The 15,602-nt window shown below is 46.7% G+C and overlaps 1 protein-coding gene across 5 annotated transcripts; it reads right to left on the bottom strand.

Annotated features, from left to right (window-relative positions):
• Nucleotides 1–1,074: 1,074 nt before the first annotated feature.
• Nucleotides 1,075–15,157, bottom strand: SAP30L (SAP30 like). Of its 5 annotated transcripts, none has more exons than XR_015260121.1 (8): nucleotides 14,685–15,157; nucleotides 12,670–12,792; nucleotides 10,916–11,014; nucleotides 8,793–8,966; nucleotides 3,651–3,823; nucleotides 3,293–3,400; nucleotides 2,152–2,467; nucleotides 1,075–1,163 (listed from the first exon to the last, which is right to left on the bottom strand). XR_015260121.1 is itself a non-coding variant. In XM_086758976.1 (4 exons), the coding sequence occupies exons 1-4, from the start codon at nucleotides 14,868–14,870 to the stop codon at nucleotides 8,838–8,840; spliced, it is 537 nt and encodes a 178-aa protein (XP_086615102.1). In that variant the 5' UTR covers nucleotides 14,871–15,157; the 3' UTR covers nucleotides 3,860–8,837. The 5 variants fall into 5 exon arrangements, 1 of the variants encoding a protein (XP_086615102.1); XR_015260123.1 differs by lacking the exon at nucleotides 3,651–3,823 and adding an exon at nucleotides 2,992–3,121 and having other exon boundaries at nucleotides 8,777–8,966; XR_015260122.1 differs by lacking the exon at nucleotides 3,651–3,823.
• Nucleotides 15,158–15,602: the final 445 nt, after the last annotated feature.

The raw sequence follows: 15,602 nt of genomic DNA on the forward strand, positions 1-15,602 counted from the left end.
GAGCAGGAGGGAGGAGTGGGGAAAACAGGTCCAGGAAAAGGAGAGAAGGGAGGAGGACAAAGAACAGCCTGGTGAGGGACAGCAGCTCTCCGGCATGGTAGTTTGTGCTAGCCTAACAAGAAAATCCCTGCCTATACCCCATGCTATCACTGTGTCAACGAAGAGCCTTCAACTCACTTTTTATCCCCAGGAAAATGCAGGCACAGAGGGCTGAAGTGAGTCGAGGCCAGCAGTAGTGCAGGGCTCCTGATTCCCAATCCCACTTTTTACATGAGGGTCAGGGGTTGTACCCAGTAAATCCATGGAAATTCCAGGAAAAACATAAACAAACGGGTTCTGTTGGGAAGGTGGGTGTGGACCAACATGAACGTCAACCTGCAGGGTACAGGGATCCTTCCAGGGCAGGCTGGACAGGGAAGAGCTGAACGGTCCCATTTTGGCACACCTACAGGGATCCTGGTGGCTCTCTGGGGCCGGGCGGAGCTGGGAGGGTCCTGGGTTGTTTCCCCTACAGCTCTGTGTGGAGGGGCTGGATGTGACGCCTGCCTGTCCCACCCCAGCCCAACGAAGGGCTGCATTTTGGACGGCAAAGCCACCAAACAGGGGATCAGATCGCTCAGGGCTGCCTGCCAGGCCGTGGCTGCCGGCCTGCTGTCTGCTCAGCAGGCGCAGGAGCTGCCGAAAACCCAGACACCAAACTGAGCTACGAAGGAGCTGCCTCCAGGACCAGTGGATGCAATCCTCCACCCTCCCTTTCCTAAAGACAGATTTGCCCACACAGGAGTCAAGACTAGGAAGAGACAGAGGCAATGCTTACACACCTCTTGCACTGGGAGCCTCCTCTCTGGTTTGCGACCGCAACCTGGGTCAGTGAGTTTGCTGATGTGGTGCCCATCACTGTGCTCTCTGGTCCACGGTGGTCCGGATGTGAAAGGAGAAGCAGCAGAGCCATCTCAGCTACCTGACACTTCCCTCCTCCTGTGTCTCGCAGTCTCTGCTCTTCCCCACACGCACCTTGGTGCTCCCTGCTGAGGATGCCGCAGTGATCCGGCAGTACTTCCTGCAACACGTACAGGGAGCAGATCTTGGAGAAAATTCCAAAACCAATTAAGTAAAACCACATTAGGGGGCTTTGAGGTACTTAGGGAAGAAGCCAACACTGCCTGCAAGGATAAGAGATGTAAAATCAGCTTCAGCTCCTGGCAAAGTGTGTGAGAGTGCTGGCAGAGCCGTGCAGTTATCCCTTATTGGATACAGGGGGAATGAAAAAAAAAAAGATAAAAAGAAAAGCAAGCCCTAAGGCTCTCTCCTGCACGCTCAGCCTGCTTAACCACATCTCTAAAACATTAAACCATTAAATCCACATTCGCATTTTTCCCCAGTCCTTTGCGCTGCCCTTTCTGCTGGGGAGTGGAGAACCGAAGCCTGGTTTCCATCAACGTTGCGAGGAGGCCGTAGGACGGCTCACGCAGAGAATCGGACATGTTCAATTTCAATGTCCAACCAGGAAAAAAAAAAAAACCAAAACAAAAAACCCAAACAAACCATTTTTATGATCTCCACATCCCACTACAGCATAATCCCACTTCCGGTATCCGACGAGTACAGCCAGCTCCTACTGAGGAGGCATCTTTGGGATGGGAAAACGGCTCTGGTCCCCCCAGCAGCTGCCCCGGGCTCAGAGGTGCGGCTGCAGAGCACCCACCACCCGGGTTACTGAGCGCACACTGCCCTCGCACGGCAGCAGGCAGCGGGAGAGGGACGCGCAGAGTCACGCCTGGCAGATCAATCTACTGGTCGCTGGGTTTCTTAGCGTGAAAATGTTAAAAAGGTTCAGCAGACTCCTCCTTGGTTTTGAGCTTGAAATCTTCTGTGGGTTTCTTGGCAGGGAGCAAACATGAGATTAAGCAGCATTCCTCATTAGCCTATGCAAATAACAGATTAACCGGTGGAGTTTATTTTATCATTGGAGTTTCCATTAAACCCTCTCATGCTAAAGGCGGCACCCACACAACAGGTTGCTGCTTACAGCTGTCCTCCTTCGGCCCTTCTGCCTTCCGCCCTGGGCAGGAGAGCCCACAGTCACTAATTTGGGAATGCAAAGAACTCAGCTTTTCCCCTTCTACTCGGGTACGCTGCCCTTTTCCTCACCTGAAGGCTTTTCCCTGATACCTCTTAAAAAAGCTTGACGACACGCAGGCGATACCCTCTGAAGCGATCCACCCCTGCTCCTTGTTTCGTGGTCCAGCCTGTGTCACCTCTGATCTTGCCTGCTTCAACTGAGAGCTCCCCGAGACAGGGACAACACTCTTGTAGCATGGCAGCATATTGCCTCGCACGAAAAGGTCCCTGCTCATTGTGACAGCCTCCAGACGTGTCCACACATACAGGCACTGAGGACATTGGGATCTGTTTCTGATGGGCCAGCTCAGTCTCCCCCAGCTCTCCAATACATCAAGGTCAGTCTCTAGCAAAGAGAATATTAGGCTGAAACGTAACTCCTGATCACTGATGCTTTCTTACAGAAAAGCACCAACACAATTTAATTCAGTACTCAAATATCTCCTCCCTGCAGTCCCCCTCTCTGTCTGCTGAAAGCTAATAATACCCTGGGACGTAGGACAGGGGGGACCGAGTGTCTCCTGCACGCATCAGCAGCAGTGTGAATGGGCATGTTCTGCGTGGCTGGAAGTCACCATCCAGCAGCCACACAAGCTGCCACCCTCCTCGGAGCGGGCATTTTAGCCCTTGCCATGAATTGAATGATGAGGAGGAGACAGGTCAGTTGGGTGTAGGACAAGGAATAAGGATACAGGAGATGCTGTGGGATTGTTTCAGGGAGAATTATCTGTGCAAAACTTTACTGTACATCAGTGGTGTAATTTAATTTGACAGTGATAAATTCAGGTCATGTATTTTGAGTATAAAGCTCTCAATATCCTATCATTATCCTCTGTGAGAGCCCAAGTGTCTGAAAAGCTACACTACAACCTCTTTTCTGGCTAAAAATCAAGGCTAAGGCATGCCTCAGACAGTGCCAGCAGAGCCTTAGGAAATGCCATGACAGGGTTCAGGAGAACAAGTATTCCAGCCCCAGTTTCTGGCATCACTCACTCCCCCACTGCAGCAAAAAAAAAAGTGAGATATCTGTACCTATAAGGCTGACGGTCAGGAGGAAGAACAATATGGGAAAAAGAAATGAAACAAAGCACTACATGGAAAAGGATCTTGCAGTTTAACTGATTGAACATTGGGATGCTACAAGTCAGCGTTGCTCTGGAGCAGCACCCACCTTGTCAGCTGGGCGTGTAGCTTTGATTCCAGACAACAGGAGCTAGAGGTCATGCATGAAACACAGCCAAGGGTGTACTTGAGAAGGAAGCAGGAGCACAGGGTTGAACTAGACATAAAGAAGGTTCATTAGGAAACATTAATTAAATGAGATGCTGCACTTGATTGACTGTTTGTGATGGAGGGGGAGGAAAAAAAATCCACATCATAGAAAAGCCAAACACTCCCCAAAATGCCAGGTCACATGGTTCTCCAACAATCTCCATCTTTCTGGTGAGTCATCTTTGAGTCGTGTTCAAAAGACTCCATGATTTACATCCGTGCAACCCACACAGGTTTGTCACAAAATATCCCATCACCTGAGTTTTCTACTTCAGGCTTGACATAGCCTAGTCAGCAGTGCCATTCTCCCTTCCGTGTCAGGAATATTTTCAGCCTTGGGAAGGTGGGTGGGAAATGACAGTGAATCAGAGAAGCCTGGCACAAAACATCCATGCAAAGCAAAACTCCACTGGCTCTGGAGCCAAAAGTGCTAAGGGCAGAAAGGGAAACAGAAGGGAATGTAGGCCTTGTTGCTAGATAGATCATTTATTAAAGTGAAATTCAGCATTTTATCTTTGTCAGACAGTACAGAGTTAAAGTCTCATACACAGTGGAAGCAGGACATTTCCTACACCTCAGAGAAATGAGTTCTACAGTTTTTGCTATAAGTTACTAAGTCGCTTTAACAATACACAGCTATATTACAGTTAAAAATACAAGGTGTCCAAAACATTTGGCATAAGATCAGCACAACACATGGAGGCCAGAAACAGAAGAGGGAACACAGTTTTTCTCTCCCGGTAAGCCCGCTAAAAGGCTCCAAGCCATTCTGCAAGCCACCTGCTATTCACCTCCCCTGCACTCTAGCTGCGGAGCAGAGGGTGGTGGCTAGGACAGGAGAAAACCCCGTCCTGCTAGGGCTCAGCTACGCAAGAGGCTCCTGGAGCCTGCTGACGTACAGGATGGCCTGCAGAATTGCTGGCAAGGGAAGTTCAGGTTTAAGGCAGGAGCCTCCTCCCTCTCCCTGCACTTTCTTCAAACATTTAATTCATTCCAAACGGATGTGTTCGCAGGCAAGTTAAAAACGGGAGACCAGGGATAGCTGTGAAAAGTGCAAGGGGTATCTTACATCGTAACAGTTCATCTGCACTTTGACAGTGGAAAATGAAAACTCCCTAACTTGATAAGCTAGAGATAGCTGAAGGGCATCAGCGACAAGAGGAGTGAGGCATCAAGAACATTCCTTCACCTTTGGGACTCTTCAGTCAATACTCTGGGCAGTACAAGGACTCTATTTGGACAGGAGGCTACCTTGTACTACCCACTTTTTTAAACTGTAGAGGCAAAGTGACTCTAGTGCTCAGGGGAAGTATAACGATCTGCGAACTTAAATAAACAGTCCCCCAGCAGACCATTTCTCTCCCCTCCAACTGCAGTTACTGCTGAAGATCTCCCATTGGTATTTACATTTGGCTCAACCAAAAGACGTAAAGTGCACAGCTCCCCCTTTCCTCCCCCCTCATAAAACATCCATTACAAGAGCTAACAGAACAAATCTTCCTCCACGTTTCTAACTGTGGAAGCGTATTCTGTTCGGTCTCTCTGTGGGCCATGTCCTGTTTCATCTTCTCTGTGCCGCCATGACCCACTTGAAAACCTGCACTTACTGTAGATTGTTTTGGCTCTCGATTTCAAAGCCTCTCTGAAGCCAGCTTGCACTTAAGACTAACTTTACATGCCAGACTTGATAGTTTTGGTCAAGTCTTGCACACCAGGGTACCTAGTGGTTTATAGCCACATTTCTAAGGAAAACTGGGACACCAGAGTACAGGGGACAAGTGGTACAAAACCTGTCCACTCTGCTTTTCTCAGGCTGAGCGTTGAAAGTGCCTGGCAAAAGAAACATTAGCTTTTACCGCAACTGTTTACTTCAGGTTGATATACAATATTCTTTGACATGCAGAAATTTTAAAAAACTGCATTCTAACACAGCCTTCCTGAATGTATCTGCACTACTCAGCCATCGGATTGCCACTGACTCAAGTCTTTGCATCCTTCCAGCTCCCTTGAGTTGAACTCAAGCCAGTAACTACCAGCAATGATTTATTCTTCTACCCTTAAAGTGAGCAGAGGGTCAGCATACAGGACAAAATTAACCCCGGAGGAGATGTTTCCACATTATTTGGATTCCATACTAATGGCTTTGGATCTATTCAGAAGTCTAATGAAGTTAATGCAACTCTTCAATGAGAACTGAATTAGGCTATGTAATTGAATTAGGCTATATCATGGCTGGAGGGCTTCAAAGATGATTCCTCTGCCCCAGGGTGAATGTCACCTATGCAGGCTTGTAAGAAATAAGCTTCCACTATTATAAATGGAAGATGACATCTGGTCATCCTCCACGCCCCCAAGGCTTGTGCTCCATGGTTCAAAGCTAGATAGAATTTAAGGCCCTTCTGTGAAAAGCAAAATGTAGAAAGAAGAAGAAGAAGAAAAAAATCTTATCCTACCAGCCAAAGTGATTTGGATCTTCAATCTTTCCAACAAGTCCCATCTAAAAGTGCTGAGAAAATGTCCCACCTCATGGCTTCACAAGTGTGAGGTTCAAACACATTTACTTTGAAGTTTAAAACAAAAAGTTGGAAAGTTTTTTTTAATTGGCATGCAGCATAAGGACTCGAATACACAGAACGGTATTATACAGAATGACAATTGCATTGTTGCGTTTTCTGGTTATTAGACACTAAATGCTTTTCAAGAATCACAGGCACCCTGAACATGGATATTGCTACTGAATTGACGTGAGATTTCAGTTTCTAGCACGGGAGCCATAAAGTGGCTAACCCTTCCAACAAGACATCGGCTTTCTTTTGCTCAAGGCGTTTTGCTCTAGCTAAGTTGAGAACAAGGTAATAAGGCATTTGCAAGGGTTTATAAGGCCATGGGGTCCGACAGCCAAAGATTCCTCTGTTTCTTTGGTGTCTTGCCTCCAAGCTTTCCACCTTATAAACAACTGCTAATGGCTGGTAAACATCTCTTCATCATCACACTTCACTAAGAATTTTTTCAAAAAAGTATAATTGCTTTAAGAGTGAAACCAACAAGGATCACATTTCACATCAATTGACTATTTTCAGAAAAAAAAAAAAAAAAAAAAAAGAAGTTTCCTGGATACCACCTCTGCACAAAAGCATTCCAGTGACTACACCTGAACAGATGGAACCTGCCACCATATTTCCTTGAAAAGAATAATTTTGCTGCTGGCTGCTAAAACACCCCAACAGATTTATTTACTCTTAGAAATAAAACGAAACAAAATACAACAACAAAAAAAGTAAACCCCAAACAAACTACAATTTTACAGTTTTGGTCTAGAAGTTACAAGGAGGCATAACCCTCTCAACTCAGAAACTCATTTTCCCTTGGTAACATCCTCTGATTACACAAGCACTTTGAAGAGTGACATGCAGTCAGAGAACGCAACCTTTTAGCTATCTGTCCTGAATGAGAGAAGCCAGATCATATTGACTGATGTGGGAATTACTCCATCCTTTCAATAAGAATCCGTGTAATTAGGAAATTTTTAAACATTCATGAAATACTGACGCAGGACATTCTCTCCTCATTCCTTGAACCTGTCTGTTGTCTCATGTTCTTAAAATCCACACTGGATCGAACAGGGAAATGCTGAAACAATCACACTCCCCAAAACTTGACAAGTGGGACGTGTACCATAACAGGATTTCTGCGTATGACACAGGACTTAGACACGTTGAAGTTTGTGGAACATGCTTTTGGAGTACTAGCAAACACTTCAGAGTTGATGTGAACAGCTTGCTTTAAATTGTGACTTGATTTTTAAAGAGACCCTGGGAGAGCTTCAACAAGAGCTTCACTATGTGAACCTTTCATGCCTTACGAAACACGATGCAGTACTAAGCTGGGATCATGATCTGTGTGTTTAGCTCTTCAGCAAAGCTTCATCCAGTTTTGGAATATTAAAACTTGCCATTGACAAAATGCTAGCCAAAGTTTTCTACTGTTCAGTTCGTTGATTAAGGCTTGTTGAGAACATACTCTCTACGTGGAGTCTTGGCATCTTGTAACACAATGGAGACATTGGTTAGGACAGCAAAGAAACAGTGGTGCTTTAAATCACGAGATCCCCTTGAATAGAACTTGAGGTCACTGGAGAACAGTCAGTCAGAACCAACGCTTTTATAAGCTCCTTTTGCTAAAATAACCACTGTGTTATTTGTAAGGACACCTTGGCTTTAAATAACAAAATCAGAGCGATCTCCTCTGACAGCGCCCAGTTAAAGAGCACCAGTGTGCCACCCTCCACTCACAGCTCTTATGACAGCACACGTAATGCTCATGAAAGGCAAGTGCTTCAATACTTTTTGCCCGTTGCAAAGCCAGATGAAATGCATCACGCTCCAGTCAGTTCACTACCCTGGTTACGGCGCTACACCCCGCAGCGTGAGACAGCTTTATGCTAAACAGAGACTGCCCAGCCCACTAATCCACGCAGCAGGGTTGTGACACCTGCTAAAGGCTAGCTTCAGAATAAAATGCGCATCACCTGCGACCGACACCTGATCTGACACAAAGACATTAAGAGACACATGTCTTAAGCCATTGTTTCACCTACCATCACTGAGCCTTGAATACAAGGGAAATACGCGTGAATTAAAGAGCATTTCTACCAACATGATCAAACCCAGCAAATAAGCTGTATTTGCCTTAATACCACATTCTGAGGAAATGCAGAAGTTTTTAAATGCTTACAGACAATTAGTGAGTTCTTAAATAAAAGAAATTAGAAAAGGAGATTGCAGAGAGTTGTTTGGCACCCACGTCGGAAGGGGATGGGAGGCTGGGGGGGAAGAAAAAAAAAAAAAAAAAAAAAAATCAATTTCAGACTAGTCAAGTAGTGTTCACTGGAGCAGATTTGGTGAGCTGGAGCATTTGTAGAAGTTTGGGACTTGAAGCACTGACTCAAGGCAAGACAAAGCATGTGTAGGTGGGAAGCAGGCTTCAGACAAACTTCTGACCCATGCACCTTGATAATGAATTTTTTCTCTGCTGCTATTCCAGTCCTGTGCCAAGAAAAACTGCATGGTGGTTTGTGATGCAGTCTGAATTCAGTGAAAAAATTCCATCTGTGATCCGAATTGCACTGAGATGTAGATTTCCAGAAATGGTTTAAAACACCGAGTTAAAACTCCACAGTTTTACAAGTTTACTTGGTTTCCTCATTATCCTCATTTCTTTATTCCAATGTGACTTTCAAATGAGGGGAAGAAGTCTTCAGAAACATGCTGGGCACATGTTTTCAAACACTCCTGATATGAATGTCTATATATTTTTTCTGTCATCCAGACTTACTGCATTTAAAAAAAAAAATTTACAGTATACTTCAACAGTTTCTATATACCTAAAACGCACAATACCATCTGTTCCTTCAAGGTCTCTCTTTTTCCACGTCTGGTTAATCTTCATTCTAGTTGCTTGCTACCTTCTGATTTCTGGTCCAGCCTGCTCTTGTTGTTCTTCACCATATAGATGAAATACGCAAGCGTTTCTTTCTCATTCACAGGAATATTCCTGAAGTGTCGACTGACAGTCTAGAAGGACAACATGTAAAGAGATAGAAATTCTGAAATTAAAAAGTAGAAATAATCAGAACAGGGTTTCTCAGAACAGGCCATGATTTTATGGCCACTGAGCATAGTATGCTTTTAGTCAAACATGCACCAATTCAAACTGTCAGTCCTCATTTACCTCTCTCTTTACAGCTCGAATGCACGTATGAACACAGCATAGTCTTGCTATGTCAGCAGTATTTGCAGCCAACCTACAAGCAGAATTTGGAAGCCAGAATGTCCTCCTGCCAAAGCAGCACAGCCCCTCCTAAGTGGCATTTCATGCCGAGATTATTTGGAGAGCAAGCTTTCCCTGTATCCCAGTATTTCAAAGGAGAGTGTCAGAAATATTGAAACACTTTGCGGTGTGAACCAGACGTAGCAAAGTTTTAAGAATCCAAAGGAAAACACACTGCTTAAGTTTTCACCGGATGGAACACTGAGGGATTTGCAATGGGAGGGCTAGGATTTGGTTACGGCTACCCTTCTCCGTCACTACCGTAAGCCCTGAATCTTTAGCTGCTTTTTCCTCAGAAATCGACTGTAGAAAACAAGTTGGAGCTGGATGAGATCTGCTTCTCATATGGAAGAAGCTCTTTTTTGGTACTCAACACAGCTCTAGAACTGGATTTTGATGTAAGCTGAGCAATAAGTCACTCCAAGAAGATTTATGGAAGTTTGAGTTTTCCTTACGGTGGGGTAGCAGCAGGAGTCTAAGAGCCTCAGGCAGCAGTGATTCAAGCATGGGAGCTGGACGAGGATCCAGCGTAGAGTCAAAGCTGCTCAGACTTCACAGGAAATCTGGGAAGTGTGTGACAACTTTAAGTTAGGCTCCCTTTATTTTCTGCTTGCATAGTAGGTTTATTTTTTTTTTTTTCCTCCTGGGCACATTTATGGTAAATCGCCTAAGTAAGTAGTCCTTCATGGCAGGAGGTAGCTGGGAGACTATGATCTGGTTAGTTAGAACATGACAAATTAGAATTACTAATGAGGACATACACCCACCCTGCTTTGTCCACTTTACTCCTACACGCACTACGCTACGCATTCTCTATATTCTGTATATTCATTCCCCAGTTGACTTTGAAAGAGAGCAAGACGGTGTCTTGCAATCTTTTTTGGTCTGCTGGTTGTTGTTCTTTAAAGCAAAGGCAAAACAGACAGTTTTGGGCAGACAATTGTGAAAGCCTCAGCTTACAGAAACAACCTTGTTACCATTCAGTAATTTTCTTCAAGTTTAGAGAATACTTTTCCCACAGAATGCCTTCAGATCAAGTCAGGAAAGAGAGCAGAGCAGATGCACATCAAGCACAACCAGCCCAAATAACAAAGAGTTACAGAGAGTTCTTTCTTAACAACTGCCCCATATGGTGAGGAAGCAGCAGTGGAGGCCCTTAAGGAAAGAGCCTTCTATTGACTTAATACAGAATGGTAAGACATCAGGACAACGGAGGGAAATAAGGAATCTGAAATCACGGTCAGTGATTTTGCCTTTAATAAGAAGCAATTCCAACCACTTCAAGTCCCTGTGAGGGAAGCAAAACTAGCAGGGGCACTTCAGGTGACTAGTAGTGTGTAAGTCTGAGTTTCAATACAGCAGACATCTTCAGTTAACACCTAAGCCACCGGAAATGAGGTTTTGTTTTTGCTGCCTAGAGGACTGTGTCTATGAACAAGGAGAGAAAAGAAGCAGAGAAAAGCAAGTAACTAAAACATGCTTTCAGGAGCCAGCTTCCATGTCTGCCATGACTGTCTCAGATAAAAGAAAGCATGCAGTTTTCTATGGGTGCCCTGAAACCTTCCGCAGAGCACAAGGTACATACTAGTGAGAGAGTCAATGCAGGTATCAGCGTCCAAAAAATCTGCACTTCAGCAGAGGAGATAAAAAGTTTTTTAATAACAGAGATGATACTACCTCTGTCATCACTTACTTCTGCTAGCTGAGCTTTGTTGAGTCCAGGTCTAGTCTGCAACTTATAATGTCTCTTGTAACGTCGCAGAGTGTTCACCTGGAGCTGGAACAAGTCAACCTGGAAGCGATGGAGAGAAGAGGGGATGAGCACTACCTTTAGATTCTATCAGGCAGAAATGCAGTCATCTAAAAATAACTATTTCTTGCTCAACAGGACTGCTTCTTGTCTCCATTCAGAACCATGTCGGCTTGCCTTACTGACAAATCAAAGTATATTTTGTATTTGTTAATGCTAAAGGACCAAAATAGCCTCAAGGAAAGACAAAATTTTGTTCTGGTTCACATGCTGTCAACAGAATTGCTGGCCAATTTCTGCTCTCAATTACACCTCTGCAACCTCCAAGCAAAGGGGAGCCTTTTTTTTCCCACAAGGTTTAAAAAGCTCACACATGAAATATCAATTTAGCAGCCACTGAACAAATGGCTTGTGACATAAAACAGAGTACAGAGGCAGAGAAGAAATGAAATTCAAATGCTTCAATGGGAAGTGCACAGTTTAAAAGCAAGGGGGTTGGGGAGGGAGGTTACAGGAAGGAAGATGAAGATCATGTGGGAAATGTCATATTTCAAAGGCAAAAGGAATTGCTGCCGAAAACCAAGAAGAAAATGACATTAAAAGTGACAGACTGCAGAGTTCCCGGTTCAGTTAGGTGATGTGCATCCCTCAGTTTTTAACGACCAAATGCCCTGCTTGCTCTACAGTATTAACATTTGTAGATGCCAGCTGGGTCTTCACCAATCGTCCTGGCAACTACGGTAAAGCCTGCATGGGAAAGCTTTGACAGAGAACCTTGTAGAATGGATCCACAAACAGCCACCAGAAAAGGTCAGGTATCCCCCCCAAAAAAACAAACTGAAAACTTGCTACTCTTTCAACACCTCCATGCAGGAGGTGTGTGGACACAGCTTTGTTGGCAAAATGGTTCTTGGTGGGTTGGTTGTTTTTTTTCTTTTCAGAAGAAAAATGCCTTTTGCCAATATGGGTGGCATTTCCAGCAGAGGGCTCTGCTGACGCGGTCAGAACTTGGCTCCTCCACCAACATCACCTCTGCACAACTTTTTGCAGTGTCAACAGTACCAGAAACGTCCCCAAAGCAAATACAGCACACAATGGCACAGAGAAAAGATGATTCTAGAGTTCTGTAACACAGAAAAAAACAACCTCAGGCCTATTTCCTGAAAATAAAAAGATGTTACGAAGGATTTTAAGGTAGTTTTAAATAGTGACAAAAATGCCACATATGCGAAAGTCTGGAGAAGCTTAATATCCCTGGATATCACACACTCAAACAGAGAGACTGACCTACTGGGTTCTCTAGTGTATCAGCAAAGTAACGCATGCGAGGTAACAAAGAATCATATTGGGGCCCCAATCACAACTGAAAATAACTTATTTTTACCTTAAAAAAAAGAATTAATATCACATACCCTTTTAATATCTCTCTGTTTGGAAGCAGTACACACATGAAGCTGTGGAGTTACCTTATCACACCGTTTCTTATAGAGAACTTTACATGGGCAAAGAACTCATACAGGGACAAAGAAGAAAACTAGGACATCACACATCAGAAAAAAAGTCTTCCTGAAAAATTAGAATAACTCCATAGCAGTTTCAGTGAAGTTGCAATTTAAAATCTAAATATTTTCTGATAGATGAAAATCAACATGCTCAAAATTGGTAAAGCAGCCTACACCCACTTGGCACCAACTAACCTCTGGGACATCCGTTTCATGCTCAGGAGAGTCACCTCCATCATCACTTGTCTTCCTCTTTCTTTTGTTTCGGACACTTTGAATGAAGTTCTTGTGAAAATCACAAATATACAGATGTCTCACCTAAGAATCAGAAGTGGTGAAAAAGCAATCAAACCAGGTACTGCAGAAACAGCATTCAACAGCAGCCCCTTAGACACCAGCATCACGGAGCGCATCCTTCATGACTGGCAGGACTGACTGCCTCACGACATGAAGGAATTTCTAATCTTAAAGCCCAGGCCTGATATCATACTTTTGAGTTAGAGATAATTTACATTACAAAGACTAAAGGAAAGGAAAACGAAGGACTCAAGAGCTCCAGCTGAACCTGAACCTCTGCAGATAATATATTTCCTTTTTATGGTTGCAATCATGTGTCAGGAAAAAAAAAATAGGGCATTGTCTGGAGGAAGTGCATTTGCTTCGGGAATTACTACCAGGTAACTACCAAGAAAAAATTATTCCTTTCCACTCTTGTGAACTTTCTGGTTTGAATAGTACATAAGATTATTGATGCAAGTGTTTCGAAATCTAGACCAAATGAAAGTTCGCTAATTACCTCAATTAAAACAAGCAAGCAAAAGCAAAAAATGTCTCTTTCCTATAGCTTACCCTGCCATGGAACCCCCTTTTAAACAAATACTATCTCTCTAGAATTAGCATATATACAAAAAAGTACCACAAATGAAAAAAAAAGTATTTTGTACCTGCAAAGCAATAATGTCTTCAGACAACACAGGCACCCTACATCCGAATCCACTTTATGCAGCCCACTTCATGTTTTCCCTTCGTTTTGAGTTCATTAGTCTGATTTCCTCTTTCTATTTGCAAACCCTTTCATCTGGCAACAAATTATTATTTTGAAAATGAGAGAAATTACTATACTATATACTATACGCTAGATGAATCTGCTCAGGACTACAACCAGGATATATACTCTGTTTTTTAAGAATAAGATTATATTTCAAATTGAGTCACTCTCTTCCCGTGACATGATGTATCTCAGCTGTGAAAAAGGGACGTAACCAGCTGGAGAAGCTGCCAAGCAGACTGACTCAAAACGTTACCTTTTTTTTTTCTTGTTGTTTGTTTTAATGGTTTTAAACTTTAAAGATCAGGTAAGAAAAGCATGCACAGCAGGCTTCTGTTAACTGAGTCACTTCTGAGAAATTCCTTCTGTAATCTGGACGGGCTGCTCCACTCTACCCACTTCGTTACTCGGCAAGGGACCCGTTTCTATCTGGAGCTGACAGCTGTCACTTAATGTCATTAAGCGGTCAGCGGTAGATTGGGCTGTTCAGGGGCGACGTTTGAGAAGCTGCATGCCTCGCGTTTCGAGTTCAACACAGCAGTCCATTTTTAAGTAATCTGCCTCACTGGAACACAAACTCTCACTAATTAAAAAAGTAGGGTTAGTGACACCTAACTGGCAGAGTAACCCGCATCGCTGGTTTCAGCTGGTAGCGTCTGGGGTTTTCAATATAAAACTGAAATTAAAACAGCCCCGCTGCCCTCAAAGCAAAGGCAGCTCGCTCCTGGGCTCCCGCTGAACATCGGCCGCTCCCCACCGCATGAGAGCTCTCCTTCCAGCCACGGCTTTTAACGCTGCTTCCCTGAGCCCGACGAGACAGCCAGGGCCGGGAGGAACGGCCGCATCCGCCCCCCGCCGCGACCTCCTCTCGCCCCGGAACGCCCCGGTCCGGAGGAACCGAGTTTGCCGCACAAAGCATCGCCCGTGGCACCCCGCTCTCCCCGCAGCTCGCAGGGGTTAAGTGACCCCCCCTCCCCCCCCATCCCAACCAAGGGCACCCGAAAAGCCCAACTCGCCGGGCGGATCAGCAACTTCCCCCCCCCCCCGCCCCGGGAGGGACCCGCAGTGCGGTGCCGGGCGGGGGACGGCACGGGCCCCTGCGGGGGGGGTCGGGGGGGGGCTCGGCGGCGGCGGGCAGGACCGGCGGAGGCCGCAAACTCACACTTTTGTCGATGTCCAGCTTCAGCTTCTTCTGCGAGATGCTCTTCTGGATCCTCTTGCTGAAGGACGCGTTGCCGGCGGGGCGCACGCAGCGGTCCCCGTCGTCGATGAGGCAGCAGCTCTGGCCGTAAAAGGGGGCGGCGGGAGGCCCATCCCGGCTGTCCTCCTCGGTGCTGAAACCATTCATCGCCCACCTGCCCGCCCCTCACCCCGCCCGGGGAGCCGAGAACCGGGGAAGGAGCCGCCGCCGCCGCTGCCAGGCCGCCCTCGGGGGGACCCCGCCGTCCCCGCGGGGGCCCCCCCCCCTCCACTCCTGCAGGTCCCCCCCCCCTCAACGGGAGACCCCCCTCAGCGCCGGCGGAAGGGGCTGCGCCGCCAGGAGGGCCGCCCGTCGCCGCCCCTCAGCAGTGGCCGCGGAGGCCCGGCCGGGCCCCGCAAGCGCCGCCACCCGCGGGGGAGCCGGGACCCCGCACGCAGCGCTCACTCACACACACACACACACACACACAAAACCGCCTCCCCGGCAGCGGAAGTCCCGCCCCCCACGCCTAACAGACGGAGCGCTGGTTGGGCGGCGCGGCTCTCGGGGCGGGGCGCACTCCGGCCGCTCCGCTCGTCTATTGGAGGGAGACGCTGCCTGTCTGCTCTCACCGCCCGGCCCCGGCCCGCCTCCGCCTTCGCCCGGCAGCCGGAAGGTCGCCGGCAGAGAGGCGCGCGAGCGCGGGGCGGGAGGGGGCCGCGCGCCGTTGCCAGGGCACCGCCGTGCCCGCACCCCCCCCCCCCCCCCCCCCCGGAGCCGCTGCCCGGCCTCGGCCCCTCGGGGAACGTCCCCGGCCCCGCCGGCCTGCGGGCTTCCCCCGCTCCCCGGGGACCCTCGGGCCCCGACCCCGGGTGTCTCCAAACCAGCAAAGGCGGCCCC

The sequence above is a fragment of the Chlamydotis macqueenii genome, chromosome 14 (genome assembly GCF_036417535.1).
Source record: "Chlamydotis macqueenii isolate bChlMac1 chromosome 14, bChlMac1.mat, whole genome shotgun sequence".
In the NCBI taxonomy this organism is placed as follows: domain Eukaryota; kingdom Metazoa; phylum Chordata; class Aves; order Otidiformes; family Otididae; genus Chlamydotis; species Chlamydotis macqueenii.